The sequence below is a fragment of the Tinamus guttatus genome, unplaced genomic scaffold (assembly GCF_059628265.1).
Source record: "Tinamus guttatus ecotype Peru unplaced genomic scaffold, ASM5962826v1 Tinamus_guttatus_pri_ptg000079l, whole genome shotgun sequence".
Classification (NCBI taxonomy): domain Eukaryota; kingdom Metazoa; phylum Chordata; class Aves; order Tinamiformes; family Tinamidae; genus Tinamus; species Tinamus guttatus.
Window position 1 is genome coordinate 260618 of NW_028288613.1, and position 27493 is coordinate 288110.

Consider the following 27493-nt stretch of genomic DNA (forward strand, 5'->3'; position numbering starts at 1 on the left):
GAATTAGCATTAGCTTTCAGTACAGATACACTTACCCGAGAACCAAATCTACGCCACCGATGATTCCGTGTGTGTGTGTGTGTGTGTTACACGCACTTGACAGGCACCTTGGACTTGTGACATGAAATGAAAAACACACTTATTTTCTAGTTTTCCAAACCACATGAGAAAGCCCCATGTGACTTTGGTGCAGAGTGGGAATGGACTAACATATCCACCAAGCTCTGAACTTCAAAACTAGCCCTAAACTCCCCAAAAAATCCTTTAAGGTGTTTTCTCCCCAAAGGCAAAAGCTGGTAACACCATGTCGAAGGCAGTTTCCTTTCCAGCTGAGAGACACAGAACTACTTGTGCAATGCTCATCCAAGCACAAATTCACTACTTTTATACCTCTGAATGTGAACATTTACATAAATTCTAAACTAATTTTTAAAATTTTAACAGTTCTAATATTAACAGTAATGTGCATGCTTGATCCACAGAGGTAGGAATTCAACAAATTTAACCAGTAAGGAACTGTCTTCTCTCTACGTGCAGTAGCGCGTGGCGGTGCCGAGCAGAACGCAGCGTCGCAGCGAGGACGGCGGCAGAGCTGCTGCACCGTGTCACACGCCACCGCGCAGCGAGTCTCCCCGAAGCACAGTGCAATGCACTGAGCGCTGCAGGCCGTTTGCAATGACTTTAGATATATAAAAAATTGGTGTACACACACACACACACACAATCAAACCTAATTCATATTCCTGAGAGTAGCTACTAAAATAAATCAAGAGCAAGTCAGAATGAAACCTAATATTTGGGAAAGCTCCCCTGGATTGTACATACCTCAGGGAAATAATCCTGTGGAAACTTCTCTTTTTCCAGCATGGGCGTGCTTTCTAAAGTGTCTGAGTAGATTTCTTTCCCAGTAACCTTTTTATACTTCTTAGCTAGAAAGAGATAGAAAACATGCTTAACAAACAAAATGTTACCATCATAAGCAAATTTTAGCAACTTAATGGGGGCATCTGTAAAACAAATAGTGCCTTGGCACAAATATGCACAGGAAGAGGAATATGTAAAATACTGAGTGATCTAGAACAGGAAAACTGGGAATTTCTCTGTTTCTCGGGACAGGAATGTTCCCCAGTACTAAAATTAGAAAACAGCAGTGGGAAACATGACAGAAATAGGAAGGTTTTTTTGCCTAACATATTATTGCACTGGATGACTCACTGTCCTGCAATGCTCAGCTACAGCAGGAATCTGAAAAAGGCCTCATATTCTTAACAGTTCATTGACTTATAACTCTTACAGACTCTTAATTACCTGACTATATAAACTTCACTATTTTTAACGACTTAAATACCAGGAATTACAGTAGGAATCACACACACCTAAATGGCGCTTTACGAAGGGCAACTGCTAAGCTCCAAGGTGTATCCCCGACAGACTCCTGCAAAGGGGATTCCTGTCCCCATCCCCTGCTGCCCCCGGCACATTCAGCACCAGGTACCGGATCACGCTGGTGTGATACAGCACGTCCTGCACACACGGGTGGGAAGAACCTCCATCTCTGCCTACGCTCCCGCGGCCTAGCCGCACGCCAGCCTCCATCCATCAGGAAGGCTGGGAACATAAATCACAGGTATCAGCTGGGAGCTCCTTAATCAGTTGAGTGACAATGATTAAAAAAAATTAAAAATGATCTGCAGGAAAAAAATGGATCTTACTTATTCTTTATTTCCTCCCAAAATGTTGTGCGAGTGCACACAGCTCAATCGAATATAAACAAACTCATTTTCTTAGGCACTTTCAAATCCTCACAGTAAAAATGCAGTCTTATTTCTGGATAGCTTCCGCTGACATTAGGCCATCCATAGCAGTTTCCCAGATCAGGTTTTTCAAGCCAAGGAAGTTTAAAATCTTGCTCTGGAGACATGCGGGAGATGAATCTGACTCATCCATTCAAACACACAGGTACCAGCTGTTCCTGGGCTGCACAGCCGCCTGTTCCGGATTATTTGTGGCTATCAGCACGTGTGGCTGATGCATGGATCTAAAGGTGGAGAGGATGCTGTGCTTGTTAAAGGAGATCTAGGGGTAAAGCACACCGCTCTGGAGAGTCCTTAAGGAATGGTTGCATTAAAGATAAAAAACACAGACTTTTCAGCCTTAATCTGAAGGAACCAGCTCTGGTTCCCCAGACCTGTCCCACGCAGGGAGCAGGCAGTGACAGCTACAGTCAAGCTGGAACTACCAAACCCAGCTGAGTTCTACCTCTGATATATGGCTAATTAAAATTAATGTCAGCAGCCCTGAACTGTTCTCCTAGATATCTGGTGAGATTCCAAGTAATGCAAAAATTTGTCAGTTTAAGCTGTCTAGATAAAGCATCATCTGTAATCACAGGAAGCATTTACTGTAATGTAGCAATATATTTTCAGGAAAAAAAAAGTACCATGCTTCATGTGCCAATCACTTTGAGACCTGTCTCCCGCAGGAAGCCCAAACAATATCCTGGTAAACAAACGTGGCATCATTCTAGGTAGATCGTGGATGATGTGCCTCGTTCAGGAAGTCTGACGGCGTCAGCACAAAGATCCCGGTGTCTTTCAAAACGCAGGGCACATTTGGCAGAACAGCACGGACTGAAGGCTTTTATGGGAGGGCCTCAACAAGAGGCAGCACTTGGCAGAAAGGAGGCATTTCACTATCAACTTACATCAGTGCTAACTATGAACTAGCAATAATTTACTAACATGACTGCTGAGAGGCAAATGCTGCAGAACGATCATTGCCTTCCGATGCATCTTCAAGAGAAAACACATCTAAACTATTTGTGATTCCCTACCACAGGAAACAAGATTCCTTCTGCAAATCAAAGGTGTGACACTGCTCCAAGGATGAGAGGTAGACTGGAATCAGCCTCACACCTCCATCAGCAAATGCCCCTGTTTGATGGTGGCTTTTCAGAGCATGTTACTTTTACTGGTTTAAAATGTAAGCTGATTTTTGAGCCTATGTCGCTGTAAAAGCAGTCTTGGACTTTTCCTATTTTTCCTCCTGAGAGATGATTGGGCCAAACAGGCCTTTATGAAACTCAGCTGGTCCACAGCCTCAAGCGGCTTTGCCGGAAAGCTAAGATATAGGCTTTGCTGAGCCAAATGAAGCAGTAGGTATGGATGATGGGGTTTTGTTGTTGTTGTTGTTGTTTTTTTTTTCTCCTGTAACAAGTCTGTTTGCCTCTTTTGCATTGATTATTTGTCCATGTTCTTTTTCCTTTCATTTCCCCACTTTTTTATATTTGCATTTCTCTTTAAAGCGGCCAATGAAACATGAATAAACTGAGAAAAGTCCCCCTGGGTTTAAGTGGAGCTCAGAGCATGTGGTGTCCTCCACCACTGGTGCCATGCAGTTGCTGTCTCAGGAATGACAAATGCCTTTCCTGGACTAGTGACAGCCAAAGGCATTCACAGGTCCCAGTGAGCGAGCGGCTGTGCCGCCGTCACCTCAGCCGCCAGCGCACGTTTCTTGCCTTGCCCGCTGGCTCCCTCCCTTGCAGAGCTGGCAGCCCTGCAGGCTGTTCCAGCAGGGCAGCTGGCAGCACCTTAGGCACCTGCACAATGCCCGTTCCCTCCTGTATTTCCATCCCACAAGCAATTCATCTCATAAACAGCATCTTCTAACACGGCTTACTGCTCATCAGACTGCTCTAATGTGGGAGGAAGACTGGGTCCGCACACTGCCCTCCCAGCACAAGTCCCAACACCTCTGCTGGGTTTTCCACTGCTTGCTCTCAGAGATAAAATATGCCCGTAACATCTAAAATTTTCCATCACCATCAAAACTAACGATGACAAAAAGACTTATGTTGGCAAAATCTTGAATTATAAAATTCATAAAACTACTGTTCATATATTTCTAGGAAGGAAGACCCTGTACCCTCAATTACACGAGCCGAGGCTCTCTGACTCTACTGAGAAGAAAAATAATGAATCTATACAATTAAGACAATCAGTTCACTCCATAGTTACCATCATTTCGAGTGTCTCAAATTAATGGGATGCTAGATGTAGTATTAAGTGATTCAGCTCAGTAAGCCAAATGAAGCTCACAAGATTTTTGTATTAGATGTATAGACAGTTCTCAGCTGAAAAAACATAAATTTTATATAATCTTTTCTACATGTACCTTCAGAAAGCATTCAATAACTGTCTATGATATTTCTAATATTTATTGCACCTAGCCTGGCATTACTTTAAACTTTTTAGCAAGACTTCCAAACTGATGGATCAATGCTGGCTAAGAACAATGACACCTTCCTACTGACCTGCACTGCTCCAAAGTAATTCGAGCCATAAATCTACCTCAGCTGTGCTGCAAAATGGTCATCACTGCTGGACACTTAAGGTCTTGGTCCTATAACTGATTGGCACTGGGGAACTCTGTGGACACTCAGAGTTCTCCCGAAATCATCAGGGATCTGTATGGATCCAAAGGTCCATCTGCATGCCTGTGATTAATGCACCGGTCCTCAGCCTGTGGCCGGTCCATTGACTTCTTCTAAGAGGTCTATAAAAGGTAAGAAAAGTAAAGGCCATCATTGACGGACTGGCATGCATTATGCAAAACTTTGCATATGCTGGAAAATCTGTTAGGCAGCACCACTAGGAAAGAGGACTGAAAGCCAGGGTTGACATATAATGCTTGGTAAATGCCTTGAAAAATACCATTTTTTAAAAAAAGCCTTAATGACATCTACTTCCTTTGCTTACCTTTAAAATCAAACTGATAGATGTTTTTCAAGGATTCATGAAGAAAGTAAAAACTTCCTAGAGCCTGTAGAAAACAGCAATAAAATATGAAATTATAAAAACTACTTTGCATTGCTACAAAGCAAATCATGCTTACAAACAAAAATATTATGCAGTAATAAATGAAAATATTAATTTTTGTGTTCCATGTCTGTGTTTTTGTAAGTCTCTAAGAGTTATACATTTCCTTCACTGTTTCTTTCAAGTTTTGCAAGTCACAATAAATAACAGTGTTGTAAGTTCCCCCAACGTGGCACAATTACCAGAAGCACATTTATAAACTCCCAAAGGATTAATGTCATTCAGTAATTCAGGTGAGTACCTGCTAAACACAGAAAACATCCCTTAAGGTCTTTTCCACTGCAGGTGCACGAAGGATTTAGAAAACGCCTTTGCCCGCTGCGGAGCGGACGTCTCCCTTATTTCCGTATCTCTTTCGACGCGGGCTCCTCGCGAGCTACGGGCTCCGGCAGCGGTTCCGGAGGCCAATCCCGGCCCAGCAAAGCCCGGGCCTGCAGCAGGCCCTGCCGCGCGGAGGAGCCCCCACGTTCCGGGGAAGCCCTGGCAGCCGGCGGAGCGCCGCGCTCGGGAACGGCGTCGAGGCCATCCCCAAGAAACGTGGCCCGAGCTCGCACTGGGAACCCTCCAGCACCGCCGGGAACCTGCCCAAGGGTCCCTGTCCCGAAACCTGCTCGAAGAGGCCGGCGCCACTTCTGCCACGGGAGCTCTGCCGAGACTTCACCTGCGCGGCCTGAGCTTCCCCATGGCTTTTACTTCTTCACCCTTACTTCACACACACTTTGTTTCCAGTTAGTGAGTGGAAGTTTACATGTTATAAAGGAGAAGAGGAAAATTAAGTGCGAAAGAGAAAATGACATAAACAGATGGAATGTAAATAAAATGGTCAGATTTGAGTGGGGGCCTGAAGAGCCTCTAAACAAACATGATGCACACAAAAGAGGGGAAGGAGGGGCTAGGGAATCGCAGCCCGCCACCACCGAACTCGAGTGGTCGGACGTGTAGGAAGGAGCCGGCGTGTTGCACAAAATGGATGATTTAGCGTCGCTCTGTCTTCCCGCTCCCGCGTGAGGAGCCCCCCGGCCGCGGCGCGCGGCTCCCCAGCGCTGCATTATTTATGAGACCAGCACATCTAGAGATTAAACATTTGCTGATTTGTCAAAAGCGCGAACACGAGGTCCTGCCCATCTCCTTGACATATTAGTCCATCCGACGGAAAACACTGTCACGCGCTGAATTGATGGGCACGCTGCCGCGTGACCCGGGCAGCGCGCTGCAGGCTCTCCCCGGGCTGCCTTAATGCGGAGGAGGCGAATAAGGAAACGCAGGAGACTTTCTCGGAGAGGACTCAAGGTTAACTATCTTGCAACAAGGACACACTGCCAGGGAAAAATAAAAACACTGACACCTGCTATTTAATTTCTAGCCAAATATAATGTTGTTATCAATTAATAAAATGCTGCTATCTCAATCTAAACTTTGATTATACTCTGGCCTTTGGCTTTTTTAAAACCTAAGAGATTATTCTTAAACACAGTAAGTTTCTGACTAGAGAGAAAAGCACATTCACCCCCTTCTTAGATAGGCACATCTAGTTAAAACTCTTAAAATCTCATTCAAGAAATCTCCTGCGAACAAGGGCCCAACCGCGACATCCTGCGCCACGAGCGCCCCGCGCCAGGGAGCGCCGCGGCCCTCAGGCACACGCGGACACGCGGGGGTCTCGCAACATGGTTTCCATCACTAAATTTCATGTTATGGGTAAGCATTTTATTAGCTTTTAATATTTTATATGCAGGCTTTATTCTACCAGAATCAATGGGAACACTTACAAAGTAAAACACTTCTGGGTGGAAGGAAGGACACTGCAGCAGAGCTATTACTTGCTTTTACGTATTTAGAGAGCTGACCTTAAAAGCTTATAGCCTAAACATCATATCAAATTCAAGCCATTTGAATCTGATACATACAGAAAGGCAACATATATCAATAGTTTGATCAGTTCTCAGCTATAAAGTCTAGTAAAATGTGATTATTACATTTCATCAACAGTTACCATCAGCTTATTAGAGTAATTTAAAGTTGTGTTTTCTAGGCATAACCCATTTTTCCCTCTACCTGAATTCTCCCCAGCTGGTCCATACCTTTCTTCAACACACAAGCAAAAATCTGGCCTTGTCCACATGAGCTTCCAAAACCTCCACGGCTGGAGTTAACCTCACCTTCTGGAGCCTCTGCTCTACTGCTTGGTCACCCAGAGGGTGAACTTCTCCTTTTATCCAACTGGAATACCCCTTGCTGCCCCTGGGATGGTACCGTAAGTATTTCCAAGAAATACTTGGAAACTTGGAAAATTCAAAGAGACTTTAATAATTTGAAAGACAGGTGAATCCTTAGATCTAAATGACCGGAATCCTTAAGCTCTTGTAGCTGCCTACCATCAGGGCAGAGTCACGCTGCTCGGAGAGGCCGGCTCTGCTCGGATGCTCCCGCTCTAGCAGGGGAGCCCCCGGCCCCGGCTGCGGCTCTCCTGGGCCTCCTGCTCCGCTCGCTGCTTGACGCTTCACAGACAATCTCATTTTTCCACCATTCAAGCACACCACTCAAAGAAGTTAAACTCTAATGGAAAGGAAATTACAGCTATCGCTATCTTCCGCATTGCTACCGACTTAATCGCATTTAGGTACATAAATGGCAACCTGTAAAAATGATGGAGTGCAGATATGATCCACTGCCATAATGCAGTGAAAGATAAATAAAAAGAAACTTTCTTTGGGGGCCCAGTGCCTACCTCCTCTTCTGGAGGAGATTGTGTTAATCCAATTGATTCTCTTGAAATGAAAGGGTGTGTTGCCAGTGAAGTCAAACAGTATTAATCTGAAACCCAGACCTGCTTTATTTTGTTAATTATATGTTTAATATTCTTTGGAACGAAAAGCAGTAGTGCATGTGGCACCAGTAGTATGTACAAGATCTAGGCAATTTCATAGAGAAACACAGATAAAAAAAGGCCTCAAAGAGTTGCACTTGTAAGAGTTTCCGAGATAAGGCAGGAGGCCGGTTCCCGGCCCCTGGCCACGAGCGGGTTTGCGACGATGCCCCCTGGGCAGCAGGGCTCCCCCGTGCCCGGTGTCGGCCGTGCCCGAGGTGGGCCCCGCGGTCCGGCCACCCCAGCACAGGGGCAGCCGCGACACCCTGTTCCGCAACGCGGTCGCGCGGGACGAGCCAACGGGCGCCTGTAACTGCACCCAGACCCCTCGCGCTGAGGAGCACCGGCAGCCTCCCAAGCTGGCGGGTGCCCCGGGCCGCGACGCAGCCCTCCGGCCGGACCAGCCCCACGGCAAAGCCGGCCCCGCAACGGGCGACTTCTCCGCGCGAGCAAACGGGCGTTTGATCCCTGTTCCTGACGCGGCTCCAGGACGCGGCTCCGCAGCGCGCCGGAGCGGCACCGCGGGCACCTCGGCTCCGCCACGCTGCGCGCGGGCGCGGTTAAAACCCCGCTCCTCCTTCTGCGGAAATCCTACCCAAAATCCAAAGGTTTAAACAGCAGTGGCTATTTTAACAGCTAATTGCCATAAGTGCTTTCTTTAAAGTGCATGTCACTTCAACTGTGGAAATTTATCCTATAAAGGAAACACTCTAAATAAAAGTTTAATTACTGTACAGAGTAAACATGTACTGCATTACCTCACTAAATGTGATAGAGCTAATATATAAAGATTGCTTTAAATAAATTCAAAACAAATTGCCAATGATGACATAGAAACTGTAATTCATGTAGTCATAAAATCCATAATTAGCTTTAATGAATATTTAAAGTCAAAGTTCAACCTAACTTTTTCAATGTTTAACCTACCATATCAATATAGTTCAAGGAATTCATTTATCATCGAACATGACAACGTCTGAATATTAATTAGCGCAGGGCCCTGCTGACAGGAAGTCCTTATCTCTTCCCAGGCCTTTGGCCCATAGCGTATGTCAACAGTATGTTTGTCACGTCTGATATTATTGATTACTTGCCTGTTTTGCTAACAACAATTAAAAATATATTTTACATATTTATAAACCTGAACGTCAGGAGCACAAATTAATTTCCCATTAGCAAAACAGAGTCTATTAGCTGCCATGTCCGGGTCGGAGGAAAGGGAGCGAATGGGCCACGGCGCAGCTCCCGCCAGGAAGACAATAATGGCACATAAAAGCGCTCTTATCGGGCAGGGTTTGGGACACCTTATCTGGAGCCGCTTGTGCAGCAGAGGCGTTCGAGAGACTTTGCTGGGAAACGCGGAGGCCACGCGGGACGCGGCAGCGCCGGCCTCGGCTCCCGGCTACCTCGGAAGCGCCGAGACTGCCCTTGGATTTAGTCTGCACAACCCTCTAGTTTTGATATAATTTTAACTTTCTCAAGAAACTAAGACAAGGCACGATGCAAGCACGGCCTAGTCCAGGTGATCTCCAGAGGTCCCTTCCAACCTCGACTGTCCCTGATTCTGCTCCAATTCCTGTGTAGAGACTTGCAGAGCAACTACGAACCAGCGATATTAAGGTATATGCTTGTCAACTGTGTTCATAGTCTACTCAATCCAGTAAACCTAAATTAACACTAAATGCCTATTATTCATTCAAGGTGAAAAAAAACAGATTGGTTACACAGATCAACTCATTATAAAATCATCTATCACTTTTTATTTGCAAACAAATTAGGTGTCCGGCAATTTATCATTTCCTGAATTAGACTTATCAGCCAAAGTACACACAATTAAACCACTATTGAGCTCCCCGCAGCAGGCCTCGTCAACACGACGTGCCGGCAGCTGGAGCCCAAACGGACCAGGCCATTTCAAACGGCTACGCAGCCCTCCCACCACTTCTTATCTCAAACCCCGCTATCAGCCTCATTTCAACAGTACCTGAATAACTGCACTTTTTAAAAGTGCAGAAGTGACAGGTCTCCAGATATTCCAGGACAAATAGACTCAGAAACAGCTCCTGACATGCTGCAAATCCTGGAAGGAGCCGGGCCGCTGGCTGCGAACAGCAGCCCACGCGGCGTGCCGGTTCTCCCGGGGAAGGAGCAGGGATCTCCTGTCCGGCACCAGCTATGGCACAAAGTCACAGTTTCCTCCTACCTCTTCCGACCCCAAGCGCACAAACCTCTGGCCGGGGGAGTGGAGGGAGACCCCTCGGCAGAGCGCGGCAGCAGGAGCGGCCACGGCACGGGCCGCAGCGGGACGGCCGCCGGCAGGCGCGCAGGCGGTGCGACCCGCCAGCCTCCTCTCCCAGGACGGACGCCGCCGCGCTCGCTGCACGAGCGGCCACGCGCAGCCGGCGCGCGCCGAGCACCACCGCGCTGCCGCCCGAGGCCTTCCCCACTCCTAGGAGAGCCAGACAGCACCTCAGGGTCGTTCGTGAGCTCTGTGAGGACTCACGCATCATGGATATGCACTCCGGATTTTGTAACTCATGAAAAAACTCTCTGGCGATTGGGAGAGCTTGGTCTGGACTGAATTAACAACGTGCACTTACACATGTGACTACTGTCATTAATACAAATGCGCTTGAAAAGAGTACATCACTGTCTGGATTGGTATTAAAGATTCTCTTATGTCATAAAATGGAAAACAATGCTACATATATCACAGAGTTACTTTATGTTGTAAAGAGGTAACTCATAATGTCGCATCTTGCCTGAATAATTACTAGGATCTTCACATTTTCTCCAGCAAACATTTCCCAAGTAAGTCAGTAGGGACAAGGACACTGCAGACCCCTGATATGAGGGGTGTGCAAGTACAGCAGTAGGTCTCAGTAGGGAGAGGAAAAAAATGAAAAAGGGAAAAAAAAAAACCAAAGAAGGGTATGTAGCACTAATCTGCCTCCATCCAAATTCCAAATGGGGCAAAACCCCAGGTCCACGAATGGTCCGTCTGACCCGTCACCTCCCGGCCCTGCCCATCTCAGGCCCCGTCCCCTCCCGCACGTGCGCGGCCGCAGCCGCTCTGCCCTCCGCGCTGCTCCTTCCTGCTCTCTGCCTTCCCATTTCCCAGTGCAGCCTTTGCTAAATGCGGAGCCTGCAACAGCCAGGCTATCAAAAAGGACGGGCACTAAATTTGCCATTAAAAATGTGAATCACTCAAAAATTGATTCTTATTTCTGTGTGTATAACAGTCAAATGAAAATGCAGTTCAGCAAACAATCATCGATCTATGAGTTTTCATACACAGTTTCTTAGCTTGTGTGATTTATTTCCAGACTCATTACCAAGATTTAGATATTCTGCAAATAATGGGCCTATCTTTACAAATTTCTAAAAAGGCTGCAGCCTGCCTACATAACAGATGGCATAATAGTTTTAAAAATTCCAAAATATGTAAATCTACATTTATTTTGATGCTTAATCAAGAGACCATCATGAAAAGTTAATTGTTTGCAAATCTAATCTTTGTGGAAACCTCAGAAGCCACCACCAGCAGTAAGTTTTCAGGAAAAAAATAAGTCCCACAAGCTCTCATTTTCCTGTTCTAAAGGCTAACAAAAGAAGTGATCTTCTGCTAACATGATCTACCTCTATTACCATCTCTTCATACTTTAGTGTATCAAATAGGAAATGAGAGCTCACATTTGATTGTAAAAGTCTCTTTGGGGCTAGATTATTTAACAAGAATAAATTAGCAGAAAATCTGAACCATGCATAAAAACCTTCGGTAAGTAAATAACCACGCGCAACGCCCAGCAGTGCCAGGACTGTGTGACGCCGCTTTTGCTCCGCGTTGCTGCGCGAGGAGCGGAGCGGCCTCCGGAGCGGGACTCGGTGCGGCTCTGCAGGAGCGCTGCCCTGGGCACGCCGCGGCGCTTCGGCAGCACGGAAAACGAACGGCAGATTTTTAGCGGCAAACGTAGCAAGTAAGACTTAATAAATGTACACAAATACTATTTAACAGTGATTTCAGTGTTAAATCTCATGCAGAGCTAAAAAGAAATCCCCAAAAAGTTATGTGGCCTTGCTACATTGAGCTCTGAAATTGCACTAAGAGCCACGGATGTGGCAGTGATTCATGAACTTAGAAAAAACAAGTTTCATCCTTATATTGCAGAACAGAATACAGAAGGGCAGAACTTACTATTTTTCAGGAAGCAAACTATCGTCCATATTCTATATTCATTTTTTGCAACCATTTTAGGACACAACCAACAGTAAGACACTTCACCTCGTAGAGACAGTTATTCCAGCACATTTCTCCCCACGTAAGGCACAAAGCCGCACGGCCACGAGGGACAGAAGCAGTGCCAGGACATCCAGCTGGCAAGGGGCTCGTGCAGCGGTGCCGCACAGCCACGGCGCACGGCCTGGGGCTGCACGGCCACAGCCACGGAAACACGAGAGGCTGCCCCCACGCCAACAAGGGCCAGGGGACCAGAGAGGGAAGAGACTGCAAGGGCCTCCCAGGGAGCCCCAGCAAAACGGGGAGAGCAGCAAAACAGCTGCTGACGCGGGGCTGCCGCCAGAGAAAGAGAGGAGGTATTAACTGCTTTAAAAACAACACTAACACCAGGACAGATCAGATCTCAGCTAAACAGGAATTAATTCAGACTTTTTCAAGGTATCTGACAGCCAAGAGGGGATGGAGGAAAAGTCCCCTGATTCGACCGGACAGAAGGGAGATGCTGCGAGGGGAAAAACGCCGCCGGGGTTTGGAAGGAGACGGGACAGTCGCGTGACAGGAGTCACGGGGTCCCAGCTGGCCCCTCCTGGCTGCGCCATAGGGATGTGGCCTCCTGTTCCGGGGCTCTCGCTGCCCAGCGGCTTCTCCTGCGGTGGGAGAAGCTGCTGAGATGCAGCAGGCGGGAGCTCCGCTTGCAGGAGACCGGCAGGCTGGACCACTCCTGCCGCGCTTGCTTGGCTCTAAATAATTGTAGCTTAAAAAACTTAAATCGATTTACTATTTCATAGGTATCTTTTTACCTAATATACTCAGGATGGCAAATTCAATTTGATGAGACGGCATTAATGCCTGTTTCATTTAGTATTATACAGGTCATCTCCAGATGGGAAGAGCAGCATGTGGTAAAAGGTTGTATTTAGCATGTCACAGTCACCGGGGGCTGTTCTGTATCTCAAAGACCCTTTGTAGCTGCCTCAAAATAAGAGATGATTGATTTACAAAGTACCGAATTTCAAATTTCATATTCCAGGACTAAACATCAAATAATTGGACAAAGCTGTCCCCCTGTCTGACCCGCCACAATCAAGCCCCTCTCAAGGTTGACTGCCTGCATAGGAAATATGTGCATAATCTCATTTTGTCTCCTGTCCAACATCTAACGTTAGAAGTTAATTAAATTGCTTGTCCATTGTATTCATCCACTCTCAAAGTTAATGATATTCGGTCCCTGAATTAAGGAGAATTTTATAAAGCCGGCGCTATGGAAGCTGGCACGTGGCATGCCGAGGAGCTGTCCCCTGCCAGGGCTCCTCATTGCCGCGCTCCTAATTGGGAAACAAAATGGATGTTCCTGCGTCTGCCGAGGACGAGCTGCCCCGGCAGAGAGGCCAAACACGCCCTACAACTGCAAACCTCCTGCTTGATGGCATTAAATTCTGCAGGATTAATAAACCCGTTGAATTTCTTAAATTACCATGACAAGGATGAGCTACGGTGCAACAAGGCAGCCTTAGAGAAGGGACACGGCGCGAGGTGCCTGCAAGGGCATCAGTGCAAAGCCCGCGTGCCCTGGCAGAACAACACGCGAGGCCCTGCGCAGCGGCCTGCGCCAAGGCCTTCTCTGCAGCCCGCGCCAAGGCCTTCTCCGCAGCCCTTGAGCGGCGCCCTACTCGACGCCAGGTCCCGCTGGGGCCGCGTCTGGAGCGGGTCGGCCCTGAGCGCCAGCGCGCGGCCGCTTCCCAGGGCCCTGTGGGGCTGCAGCCCGGCCTGGCAGCAGGAGTGGGGCTTGGTGCTGCCTCTGCGAGCGCGGCCGCTTCCCAGGGCCCTGCGGGGCTGCAGCCCGGCCTGGCGGCAGGAGCAGGGCTGGTTACTGCTGCACCAGGGCGAGCGCGGCCGCTTCCCAGGGCCCTGCGGGGCCGCAGCCCGGCCTGGCGGCAGGAGCGGGGCTCAGCGCTGTGAGGGGCTGCCGCCCGCAGCGTGGCCCTGCTCTGCAGCCGGGGCGGCGGGGGGCACCGCCAGCCCCTCTGGCTCCGGGCGCACACCGCGACGAGCAGCAGCTCAGGAATTCTCAAAGCACCAGCCAAAGAGAGCTAGCTTTTCAGTGCCTTTTTGCATCTCCATATGTATATAGAGAGTAACAAACACAGTGCATTACTTACGGGTTTAAAAGCTCTACTTTTACTTAATCTAATACAACACACTTTATCTAAAAAAAAAAAAAAAAAGAGATCAAAACTTTCTCCTCCAAATTCTTCTTTAGCTTTCTGAAACATTGACAATACAGGGTCGGTATTAGGAATGAAGAGTGCTCCTTCACCAACACTGTGAGCGAGCAGCCCGACTCAGGGCCCGACTCTTCACCACGTCCCTTGTGCCCTCGTCTGGTGCTGAGAGCGCGAGGCTGAACCGCAGCGCTCCGAGCACTGCCCGGCATCCAGAGCCCTCCCAACCAACACACTTCATCTCACGGGAATCAAGGACGGCAGCACGACTGTGTGATCAATAGACTCTGTACTAGCTGTGGTCTTGATACCATAACGATATTTAATTTAAAGCAGCAATAATATATTGATATAATTATTTATTTGGTGTTCGTGTAATTTCTGAAATTTTAGGAGAATCTCAAAACAATATGATGCATGCAAACTAAAATAAGGGTATAATTGAAAATATAAATCCAGCATATTTGATTTGTTGAACATATGGAAACTTTAAATTACTGAAAATAAAACTGTTTTTCTGTAATTATTTACCAAAGAGTATGTAAAAATTTCATGCCTGCTGTCGCTCTTACATTTCTTCAGGTACATTTAGGAGCAATACGTTACAATAATTTATTTTAAGAAATGCTCAGCATTTCCTTCAAGTAGTCTTGTTTCCAATAAGGCTGCATTTAATTATTCAAAGGCTATATTTTCATTAATCCATCTTTTGCAAATTGAAACTCATTAAATAGTATTGACAATTCAATGAGGATATAAAGATATAAAGCTTTTAATTATGAAATAAACTAAATTATATTCTTCTAATCTAAATACTCAGTGAGGTCTCTTGATAATTAAATCATGTTGAAATCCTGCATTGTTATTAAAATCTCTTCAAAAAGTGCATGCAAGTTTGAGTATGCGCATATAAAACACGCATTATTTATATTCCTACCTTTCAGAACTTTTCAATTTCAATTAAAACTCTGTAATTTTTATTGGGAATCACATTACATGCATGATAGATATAAGTTAATTAAAGCACAATCAATTCTAAGAGATGGCCAACAATGAACCCAAGCCGTTTACAAATTGCCTGCTGTCACTCATCTGGAGCACCCGCCGTCTGCGGACAATTACCGAAAAGCTTTAATCGATTCCTAAAATTTCAATAACATGGTACATTTTGTATGTGTAACTGCCCCGCGTATGCTCAGATTTCTGCAGGGCTGAAGGACCTGCAGGGAGCCGCGGTGTTCGGTCCGGCCCGGGGCTCGGCTCCGGCGCCAACGCGGGGCGCTCCCGGCCGCAGGGACGCAGCGGACGCACCAGAAACTGCCGCGCTTGTCTCCATACAGACAAAACTGCCATTTCTTGAATTGCATAGTCCAAAAGTGCCATCTTTACATCTCAAATTGCACAAACACCTGCACTTACGTTGTCTGCTGTGTGGGGCTAATCGCCTTCCCAAAGGAGCTTTTTCCTGGTTAATTACGATTCAAAACGTTTAGCCTGCTTTGGGGAAACGCATGAGAGAGAGGATTACGTTATGCACAGGCTCTGTTGCTTTCATGTCAGACAAGAACATTTTTCTTTTTAAATTCTGGTAAGCCACAGAGGAAGCTAAGTCGCCGAAGGAAAAAAGAGAAACTGGCACCCTCTGGTCAGAAATACAGACAGCAAACTGCAAAACTCAGTAGAGCTCTTTTGACTCAACATCCCCAGAAATTTAAAAAGAAGGAAAGGTGCTAGAAACAAAACAAAATATGCTCGAAGGCCTAATATGCTCTTTTTTTCCAGCTACAGAGGCAGCACTTGAATCCCACTTAATAAAAAATAAAATGAAATAAAACGAGGACAGAAGCACCAGACGAAACTCTCCGCAGGGCAAACCGTGGAAGGCAGAGCAGACCAACAACGAGCAATCTGAAGCGTTTCCACTGCCTTGTCCACATCCTACTTTGAGCCAGCTGCCATCAGCAGCGCGTGATCATTTTCCAATTTCAAGTTCATGGTGAAGCCGCAGTATTTTAGGCATTGCAGGAAAAGCATAACATAGCAAAACCCTACCCACAGCCTGTCTTAGCAACCTGTGCCAGTGCCGTGTCACCCTCACTGTCAATAAATTTTTCCTTAAGTTCCTGTGGAACTTTTGGTGCTTGGCCGCATCTGTGACATGGGGGAACGAGGCACCTATCAAGCTTTGCTGCCCTAACACCATACATTGCATTTTCACAACTGAACTTCAAAACACTCCAGGAAAATACTTTCGCACGGAAAACAGAAGCACATAAATGACAGTGAATTAGAAATGAATTATAAAACTCAAAACCCACGTTCTTTCCAAGAAGAGAAAAATTTCCAAGAGTGAGTTTCCTCAGCAGCCACCTGGAAGTGCATGCTCTTCCTATGGGCTCTCACACTTGAACTCAAGACAGCCATCACCTGAGAGGAATGTTGCAGTAAAGTGACAAAGGGAATCGCTATTGATAAAATAACTTGATTTTTTTCTGAAACTGAGAAGACAAAAATAGTCTGTGTAAATCAAACAAGTTGTCTATTTATGCCAGTTTTATGATGGACATTAATCTTAGTTTCTAGACAGAACTGCTGTCTGATGTAACCAGGCTTATTGACTTAATGGGAAGAAATTTATATTAGTCTAGGAAGCTGTGATGAATGCAGTCTTAAAGTTCAATGATTCAAACACTTTAGTAACCTCAAACATTGACCCAAGTTGACAGAAACTTAAATCTTAATCCTAGAACAGAGGTTTATGCTTCATTCACATTTTGCTAAGAAATTTAGAAACCTTTTATTTTACATGTGTATTTTCTATATAGTCTGTACAGCTTTCACATTGAGAAATGCCTGTGAGGACAGACCCGAAGTACTTGCTTTTTTAACCATACCATGCACTGCCTCTCAGAATTCAAGTCTAAAGACGTTATTAAGAGATTCTGAAGCAATTCTGAAGTAAACTCTTTTTCTATCTGTTAAGTTTCTCTGCAGTTAAAAATTAAAAGAACAAAACATGTTGCAACTGGTACTCCAACTGTCTTGGAATCCTGTTCAGCCGTCAGGAGTCACTTGATAGTCTCGCCGTCCCCTTTCCTGGCCAGGAGAAGGCATTTCTCATCATTAGGACTCCAGCACATTAGAAGTAACTTCCTACGTCATTTTGCCTAGAGGGAATCTAAATTTCCCCCTTCTCTGAACTATCTTTTTGCAGGATGCTGATGTTTGTAAGAATTCCTGTGATTAAAAGGATGTTTATGAACATAAAAGGGGCTAATTGCACAGATTTCTTGCTCCATACTGCACAATTTAGTGGGCTTTTCCCAAGATGGCACCACACCAAAATGCTAATTCTTAGTAATTCTAAAGAAGATTTGAACAGAAGTCAATGAGAATTTTAGAGAAAGCCTGGATTTTCCCCTTGCTGGACGTACATACATTTTTAACCAACAGACGACTTCAGGAGAAGCAAGTGACAAGTGACAGCCCTTCTCAAAGCAGCACCAGGATTCAGGCCCAGAATTGCCAGAATGTGCCCTCATTGAGGGAAGGGCAGGCAGGGCTTGCATGAGGAATGCATTTTCTGAGTGCGACTTTTCTCTGGCATTAGCCTTTTATCACAACATCAAAGACGAAACCAAACCGCATAAAAATCTTCCTTTTCCATGGCACAGAATAAAGCCCTCTAAGTTAAAGTCAAGTTCGTTTCTGAGGACAGGAAAACGCGCTGCAGCATCAGCTCTTACGGAGCTTGTGCCTGCTGCTTCGCAATTGTGCAGCCCAGGAGTTTTGCAATGGCAATTTTTTTGCACTGTCACAGCCACAGAGTATAAGGGTCTCTCTTACCAGGTGCGACTGCCTTGGCTACTGCCTGCTAAACACAGGTCCACCTAACGGAGCAGCAAACGCTTCGTGAGGCAGCGGGGAGGAGGCAGACGCACGTCACGCCTGGGCCTCTGCGTCCCGCACGGCTGGCGGCGGCGGGACGGCCGAGCCGCGCACGCCACGGAGCCGCGCACGCCGCGCCGGGAGCCGCGCACACCGGGAGCCGCGCACGCCGTGCCGGGAGCTGCGCACGCCGCGGAGTCGCGCACACCGCGCCAGGAGCCGCGCACACCGGGAGCCGCGCACACCGGGAGCCGCGCAGGCCGCGCAGAGCTGCTCCTCGGGTACCCGCACACCGGCTGTCCCCGGCGTCCCCGCCGCGCGGCTGCGCTGCACCGAGCCCCGCGCCGGCTCTGCGCCGTGGCGGCCCCTCTTTTATTCCTCCCTCGGTTCTTCTGGACCGTTTAGGGAAGTAGATTCAATAGGACAACTTTAATCCTAAGTGTGAAAAATACACATGTTCGACAGCAAGGAACAGGCCTTTAAATAAAACCAGCAGATAATTTAATTGCAACAAAACCTGTTTGGCTTTTGATATGTCACTGATTTAGTGCTGCTGCCAATAGATAGATTGCAAACGTGATTATTAAACACTACAATAGAATTAAAATCCTTGAATCCTAACTGTGCTATAAGAGCCATACTTTGTTTTATTTTCTCAAGCAATCTGAATTACATCAAAGACTATAATTAAAACAAATCCTTAAGGTCCTACGACTTGCTTCAAAATCGGAGATTCATGAGGGGCATGAATGCCCTTGTTCCTATGGTAAATAAAACACCTGAGGACTCTTACCTATATGAATACCAGATATTTGATTTATCACAGGAGCTACATTAGTCGGCCTCCCTCAATCCTCCACAGTTTAAGCTTAACAGACAGCTAATTAGTTAATCAGCTTATAAAATACATGCAAACAGCAAAAAATCCATTCCGTAACATCAGAAGGGTTCAAAAAAAGGGCAAATGCCAAAATTCACCTAAGGTAGCCCAGTGCATCAAGGACGCATTTACGTGGAGCCTTGGTGGAAAGTTTGTGCATGGAAATGAGGACGTTGCAAACCAGGAGCAAGGAGGCAACCCAGCTTAATCCGATTGCGCCGGGGCTGAGTCACCATATTAATCACGCGGACACAACAATCCCATTAACGAAACTCGAGGGGTACAGGGCTGCGATCAATCTTTCAGGGCACCGCGAATGATAAACCAAGCGTCCAGAAGGGTTACGCTGACTGCCCGTCCCGAGCCAACGCGCCCGCTCCGCGCTTGGTGTGGCTCAGACGAGCACTCCCGCTGCCCGCTCCCTGCGGAGCCCCGGGCGGGAGGGCCAGGCTGTGAGCACAGGGCCCGGCAGGAGGGCCAGGCTGTGAGCGTGGGGCGGGAGGGCCACGCTGTGACTGTGGGGCGGGAGGGCCACGCTGTGACCGTGGGGCAGGAGGGCCAGGCTGTGACTGTGGGGTGGGAGGGCCAGGCTGTGACCGTGGGGCGGGAGGGCCACGCTGTGACTGTGGGGTGGGAGGGCCAGGCTGTGACCGTGGGGCGGGAGGGCCAGGCTGTGACTGTGGGGTGGGAGGGCCAGGCTGTGACTGTGGGGCGGGAGGGCCACGCTGTGACTGTGGGGCGGGAGGGCCACGCTGTGACCGTGGGGCAGGAGGGCCAGGCTGTGAGCGCGGGGACCGGCAGGAGGACCACGCTGTGAGCGCGGGGCCCGGCAGGAGGGCCAGGCTGTGACCGTGGGGCGGGAGGGCCAGGCTGTGAGCGCGGGGACCGGCAGGAGGACCACGCTGTGAGCGCGGGGCCCGGCAGGAGGGCCAGGCTGCTCCGATGCAGGAAACGTCCCGCCGGGCGGTTGCTCCCGGTGCTGGCGGCGCTCGCTGCGGCCGCGGGCCCACAGCCATGCGCAGGGCGGCGGCAGCAGCGCGAGCGGGAGCAGAGGCGGCTCCTGCTCCCCGGGAACGGCGGGCCGGGGCTCGCGGCGCTCCGGGAAGGCCCCGGGAGCCCCTCGCAGGCGGCAGCAGCATCCGCGCAGCTTATCCACGCAGAGCAGGGTACAAATGAGAATAGCACTCACCGTGCAAGGAAGCCCGGGAACCGTCCGACTTTTTAAACATCTTCATCGAAAGCCATAATATTTGCAAATAGAAACTGATACACCTATGCGAGCAGCCAAAAGGACAACAAACCACTCAAAGAGAAACTGGAACCAAAAAAAAACCCAACTATAAGTTAAGCAGTTCAGCTGCTGCTGCTGAATCATCTTCATTACTCTTATGGGACAGCCTCTTTCTTAGGCAGGAGGAACGACACTGCAGGAAAGTTAAGCTAACAAACCCATAGTTGCTGTCGACATCAGGATTTCTGCAGGAATCTACATACTTAGCAGCAGAACAACATGCAACACTCAAAAGTCAACGGCTGTTGTCTGGCCCTATACTCCCATAAATGAGAAAATGCCCATTTTGGGAAAGGAGATGCTCTAGTTTAAATTGTAACAACTGGAATTACTGTGACTCATCTAACAGTCTATTTTGTCAGACTAGTGTTTACTCTTCCCTGATAAAACTGAAATGTAAGGAAAAAACTAGCCTCTAGTCCAAGAAAATAAAAAACAGCCGTTCCAAGCTAATCGGAAAGCACAACAGGAATTCTGTATCATTTAACATCCACAACTAATTTTGACATTTTTAACAGTAAATTGGAAAGCTATTTCTTTCCTAATGACATTTCAAACAAACTATTAGATGAATCGCACACACCAATATAAAAATCTTTATCTTAAATTACTCTTTATGTTTATTGAAGTTTTCAAGTACACTGAATACAAGATGAGTGATATTTCTAGGTTTCAGATTTTTACAGGGATTTGTTTCTACTTTTGTTTCTATTGCTAAATGCTGAGTTATTTATTATTAGACACTGCATAATCTTCCACGTGCACTTGTGTCAACTTGCTCCAAATTACCTCTAACTTAAGTTTACCAAAAGGAAAATGTGCTGCAACTAACTGAGGTCAAGGGCTGGGGAAGACCTCACTCCATCCCTTTATGAAGTGCAGGAGCTCCCACCACGCCGGGCGCACGGGTGCGGGCGCACGGGGGAGCGGCCCAGAAATGAGAAACAATAACCAATATTTGGAAAAAGTTGCACCTAAAATATTTCACTGGGCCTGATATTCAATGTACTTAGTGGAAAGGTCAGAGCTTCCGAATTTGCTAGATAAATAAATGTTGGTGAGGTGGATGAATCACTGGAGAATTGGTGCATGGCAGCGAATGAATAACCGGCGAATGCTTCCCAAACCCCATTATTTCCCCTTTTCCGGGAGGCCGGAGATTCATGTCCCTGCATGCCGCCAGTTCATTACGGAGAAATATCATTCCTCTCCTGGCACTCTCCGGCGGCCTCTCAGCCCCACGAGGACCCTTTAATGTTTAATTCCCCATCATCTGCTCCACTGAACAGCTTAATCTCTGCTTGTATGATCAATACTATATCAGTGTAAATTAAAATGACAATTTTAAAGTAATTAAGCCTGTTAATGCTCGATTCAAATGTCATTATTTGCACAAGGGATTGAGGAGAAATTACACGGTGTCCGGGGTGACAGGGAGACGTTTGAGCCGTCTCAATCCTGCTGCCGCCGCGCCACCGGGGGCTTTAGCAAAGCAGATTAACTCCCCGCTCCCACTGCCAGCATCCCGATCCAATTTCAAAGGAGGGTAACGCAATTTGATAAATTTAATTCAGGCTGCAAACTCAATTATTGCGATAATGGATGAAAACGGGGAGGAGACGCCGCGCAAGACCCACATAAAAAAATACACGTAGCTGCGGGACGAGCTGCAGCAGTAATTGTTTTATCTGATTTGCTCCATCCCTTCTGAAACCCCTTTAAACGATTGTGATTGTTAGGAGAAGAGGCAGCGTTTGCGGGGCGCGGGCGCAGCGGCTCCAGCGCTCCCGCCCGGTGGCTGCGCCGCAGCCCGGCCCGCCGCGGCCGCCGGGGAGACGCAGCGCCCGCCTGCAGCGGGACCGCTCGTGCCGCGGGCCCCACGATGCAGGAGACGCAGCGCCCGCCCGCAGCGGGACCACTCGTGCTGTGGGGCCCCACGATGCAGGAGACGCGGCGCCCGCCCGCAGCGGCGCCGCTCGTGCCGCGGGCCCCACGATGCAGGAGACACGGTGCCCGCCTGCAGCGGGACTGCTCGTGCCGCGGGCCCCACGGCGCAGGAGATGCAGCGCCCGCCCGCAGCGGCGCCGCTCGTGCCGCGGGCCCCACGATGCAGGAGACGCGGCGCCCGCCCGCAGCGGCGCCGCTCGTGCCGCGGGCCCCACGATGCGGGAGACGCAGCGCCCGCCCGCAGCGGCGCCGCTCGTGCCGCGGGCCCCACGGCGCAACCCCGGGGCCCCGCAGGGACGGCGCTGGGATCCGCTCGCCGCCGCGTCGCCCGCATTCACGTGGCTCCGGCGCGCAGGACGACGGCGCTGGCGGCAGGAGGCCCGAGGCGCGGCCCGAGTTTGGTATTTTGAAGCGCACGTCAAAAGCGAAATGCCAAATGTCATAGATTTAATTCAGCAATCGAATGTCAGGGAAAAACCTCCTTTTGCAAAGCAGAAGCTCGAGGAGCAGCAAATTCCTGCACAAATGGGTCAAAGCGGAGCCCTGCGTGTTCCTAGCGAGGGGTTCGATCTGCATTCCTGCCACCGAATATTGTTTTCATAAATTCAGTGTATCTGACCGTCTGCATTTCCTGAAGTTCTCTGAAATAATGATATTGAATTTTTATTAGCGCACATGAAACATTTTTGGCATGCACTTCTTTGAATAATAGATGATATACATTAAAGTGCCTTACGGGTCTAATAACTTGCATGAGATCTGTGTAGGCCTGTCTTATTAACTTTTAGTTTAAATTACAGCAGGAATCATCAATCAGGCCTTCTAAAAAGCAGTCTGCAGATCGCCACAGACTCTGAAGAAAAACATATCTCAGAACAATTAAAATATCTATTGCATCTCAGGTATTTCATGATAAAATCTATCAAATCATACAATTTCCAAGACAGACCGCCAAAAGAAGCAAAGTAAAAGGGCAACCAAAGCCTTTTTGCAACAGCAGAGAATAGAACTGAACTACTACACCTTTACTTAAAGTTTAACTTTTTATTTTAAAGTCTTAATTAACTTTAGTCCAAGCAGAACTTGGGGGTGAAAGCCCTATGCAGGAGGCTTGATCCTGCACTGTCAACCCCTGAAACACCAGGAACGACAGGAAGACAAAGGTCAAACCCGAGTCCTAACTTCCTTCCGAATTTAAGTAAAAATAGCGTTCTACTGAAAACAGATGCAAAATTCAGAGAACCATGTTCAGCACTGGGGGCCTGTACTCAAAAAGGCATTTATATTTTTAAATCTGGAAACCTGCAAATCATTACCATGAGTTAATTACATTCTGCTCTTAGGAAGAAAACTTTAAGCTATGAAGCAGCTATAGATAACGAATCAAAATAGAACCGAACACTTCCACCCTTGCAGAACACGCAGAAAGCGCGCAGAGCCGTGCGGCCGCGGCTGCTGTGGGATTTCCTTTGCATTTTCACATGCTTTACTCTGGCATTATCCATTTCAGCTTTAGCAACAGGCACAAAGATCTAACTGCATCATAGCATACAACAAGCACAAACACGGTGGAGATCACTTTTTCCAAAAAACCCTAATGAGGTTATTAAATTGAAATTCATTCTTACTGTTTTTGCAGTAACTGGGGCATCTGAAGCGACCCTGTTCTCGGGGCGCCGCAGCCACCGCTGCGGACAGCGGCCGGCAGCGCCGCGCTCAAACCCCTCCACGTGGTGAGCAGCGCCACGACAGAGCGGAGAGCACGCGCGGACTGCGTACGCGCCACAACTAACTGAATTAACAGCGGGTGCAACCAACACACCGAGCACCACAGAGCTGAGTGGGACTGACCCAAAAGGGACGCTTTGCTTGAATTTCATGGCATTTGCAGAAAGAGAGAGCAAGATTAGCCTCCGTTCTGAGGACAGAGCACAAAAAATGGTGGCTTTAGGGCTGAGAGGTGATGATCAGGCCGGTCACCCCATGAAACCCTCCCAAAAAACTACATTTTCCCAAACTTCCGAATCACCACCCAAGCAGACTATGAGAACATAATCTCAAACCCTGGTGCACTTAATTAGAGGTTTTCTGCTCTGTGTTATTAATAGGGCATGTTAATGGACAGCAGGCCATACGGAACAACAAATTAATTGTTTCTCCACGTACAATAGCTCTATTTATCACATGCGCGTTGACCTGGGTTTGCTTAACAGATCTTATTAATTACCACTGATCTTGGTGCGTTAGCATTAAGGAAAGCACCAGTAAAATCTACCACAACAGGCGGATTCATTTGGGATTGCCAGGAGTATCCTTGTGACGGATGGCAGGTGAGTGTTCATTTTGCTTTTAAATTTTCATTTGATAAAGGCTTTTTGATCACATTGGTTAGCAGCAAAATCAAATGACATTTGTGAAATCTGATTTACATTTAATTTATTCTCATGTTTGAAAATTATTTCTTATTTTGCGCTAAGACCGGTATCGGGTACTATTTTTCCTCATTAGCTTTCATCAACCTCATGGAAAGGTACGCAGAAACGTAAAGCGCCTCAGCAGCTGCCGGCGCTCTGGGCGCCGCTGCGTACGCGGCGCGTGCCGGGCTGCGCTGCCCGGCCAGGGCCCGTCCCTGCGCACCACGAAGGGGCAGGTCCAGAGGTGCTGGGCTCCTTCTGCAGCCCCGTGGAGACCCGAGAGAGCGGCACTTCACAGAGGGCGACGCCTCCCCCTCGCTCTCTCTTCTCATGCTCGCTGCTTCGGTGGTTTTCTGTCAAAAAACGCTAACAAGCCTGGAAGTTCTTTAAGGGCTTAACAATTTCTCAGTTTGCTCACCAATAGATTTCCTGCAGAATATTTGTTTCCCACTTGCAGCGTTATGACATAGCGCTCAATCACAGTTGTCCTTTCCTTGATTTACGGTCCCACCACCGCTCAGCTTGGCCAAGCCTTTGCCAGCGTGCCAGTTACATTTTTTTGCTCTTTAAGAAAGTCTAGTGACAGGTGATTGAATTAAAAAAATCTACCCCAAACTCTGATTTTAATCAAAACAAACTGAGCACAGCCAGCCTTAGTAGTTAAACTGCTTTCCCCCCCCGCCTTCCATCACAAGCAGAAGTTTGCAGAGGATAACGGGAGGTGATCAAGGTATCGACAAACCTTTACAGCAGCTGCTGATGTTCTTGCATTACAGCCTTTCTACACCAATGGATTAGCAGTATCGTGTGTTAAGATTATTTGAATTGATGAAATACAAAAATTCTCTTTTCCCCCAACAAAATCCAGGATTTTTTGAAATTAATGAAGAGAATCCAAACACATGGTAACGCTCCTGACCCTTGAATCTCAAAGTGGATCGTGAAAAACGACAGAAACAGCCCTTGGGACCAAAGCAGGACCAACTGCATGCACGTCATTCCTAACAGGGGCTCGGGTAACCTCTCCACAGAAACTTGCAGTGCTAAATTTAAGCATTTTTAATTTTTATTTATTGTTCTGTTTTGAGAGGAAGGGCTTACTCCTTCCATTTTACCTGTTTCACATACCTGAAAAATGTTACCCACACATTATCCAAACCCTAGTCTTTCTTCATAGATTAGGTTCTCTGGACCACCAGCAAACCTTGCTGCTCTTCTCCGACTTTCCAGACCAGGTTTTGCACAACAAGAGCTCCACTTTGAGAAAAGCTCCACCCTGTTCAGATGCAAGATCTCGCACGCAGGGTTCAGTGGGGCCTCCGCAGCTCCCGCTCCAGTTACGGGATGTTGCTTCCAAGGAGCGCAGAAGTGAGTTAGCAGATGAGCCTTATTCCACAGTGGTCACTGGCTAAGCATAAGAAATGCAGGTAAATCCCAGTCCTGGTAAGAATACACCTATTAAAATCATGTGATTTCAGTGCAGTTCTCCACTTGGAAACACTTTCTAAACAGAAAGAAAAAGCCTTACTAACACATAGCCATCAAATATGCCCTCACAGTCATAACCACAGAGTTATGAAAAAGGATGACATGATTAAGACCATGATCGGTGTCTTCTTCATCTCTAAGATATTTACTACAGAAGCATCTGAACCTGTGGCTTTACTATTTTCACCTTTTTTTTTCTTACACTTTAACAGACCGTTTCCTTTACTTTTTAAAAATTATTAGAACAGCCCATTTCTGAGCAAACTCTCAGGTCACTGCTTGGCTGGCCGCCAGAAGTGCCACGGGGGGCCCTGGTAACGAGGCCGGCGCTGGGGCTGTTCAGCGCGAGGCCCCTGAGCACCAGGGCCGCGGCGCACGCGGCCTCCGCGGAAACAGCCGGCGACGCCGCCGGCCCTCGGCAGCGCCTCCCTCCGGGGCCAGGCCAGGCCGGCTCCCGGCGCCGCGCGGAGCGGGATCCCGCGGGAGCGCCGCTCCGCGAGGAACAGCCGCCCGCTGCAGCCCCCTCCTCACCTCGGAATTAGAGACTTGTCTGGGTTAACTGTGACAGCTCCTAGGGACTCTCCACAGCTCTGAAGTTTGCTCCTAAAACGCCTGAAGGATAATATCACATACACCTTGACAGGCCAAAACACCCTTTAGTCTGGCATACTTTAATTATGAGGCTACTGAAAAACAAACAACAAGCAAACAAACCCCACTACCTAAAACCAGAAATCTCTAAAATGTTCTTACGTCCGTATCTGACCTCGGACCGAACGGATGCGGCACGTGTGTGGTTTTAGAGCACGCGCTTCACAACGCGGAGGGCCGCAGGGCCCCCCGCTGTGTCCAACGCCACGGTTACGCAGCAGCCACAGCAAGAATGAAAACGCGACCGTTACCAACATGTGATTTATGGAGCTCTACTTCTGGTTTTTAATTGATGGTGTCCCTAGGTGTTAACACAAATAAACATGTGAGTTTACTATACTTGAACTACCTGGACACAGCTGGAAATCCAGCAAAAAATCCCCAAAATTGCAGAACCAAGGCAGGGAACGCACAGAGGCGCGAGACCGACATGATGAGATGGAGCCCGCAGCTCAGGGTGCCCGTGAGGATCTCATTGCTTAATGGCCTTTTTAACGCTGACCCAACTTCTCCTCATTAATGGAAGAAGCTGCTCTCGCTCCGCTCAGCGCTTCCCTCCCTCCGCCATCTCTAATCGCCGTGCAGGCACAGTGCCATTTTTATAAACACATAGAAAAGCAGCCTCAGAATTGCTGGAGAGCAGCAACATCAATAGTCCCTCTCCCGAAGAACGCTTTCCTATCGAAAAATAAACCGACCAGTTAGTGAAAGAAAAATCCTTTTCTGAAAGCG

General features: G+C 47.9%; 1 protein-coding gene across 2 annotated transcripts in view; it reads right to left on the reverse strand.

Moving 5' to 3' along the window:
• Positions 1–27493, reverse strand: part of INPP5A (inositol polyphosphate-5-phosphatase A) — a 173548-nt gene that overhangs the window by 81763 nt on the left and 64292 nt on the right. For both annotated transcript variants that reach the window (XM_088520021.1, XM_088520022.1), the window contains exons 5-6: positions 4758–4821; positions 826–929 (exon numbers count right to left, since the gene is read on the reverse strand). In XM_088520021.1, the coding sequence (XP_088376147.1) occupies positions 826–929; positions 4758–4821 (168 nt within the window). The remainder of the gene's footprint in view (positions 1–825; positions 930–4757; positions 4822–27493) is intronic.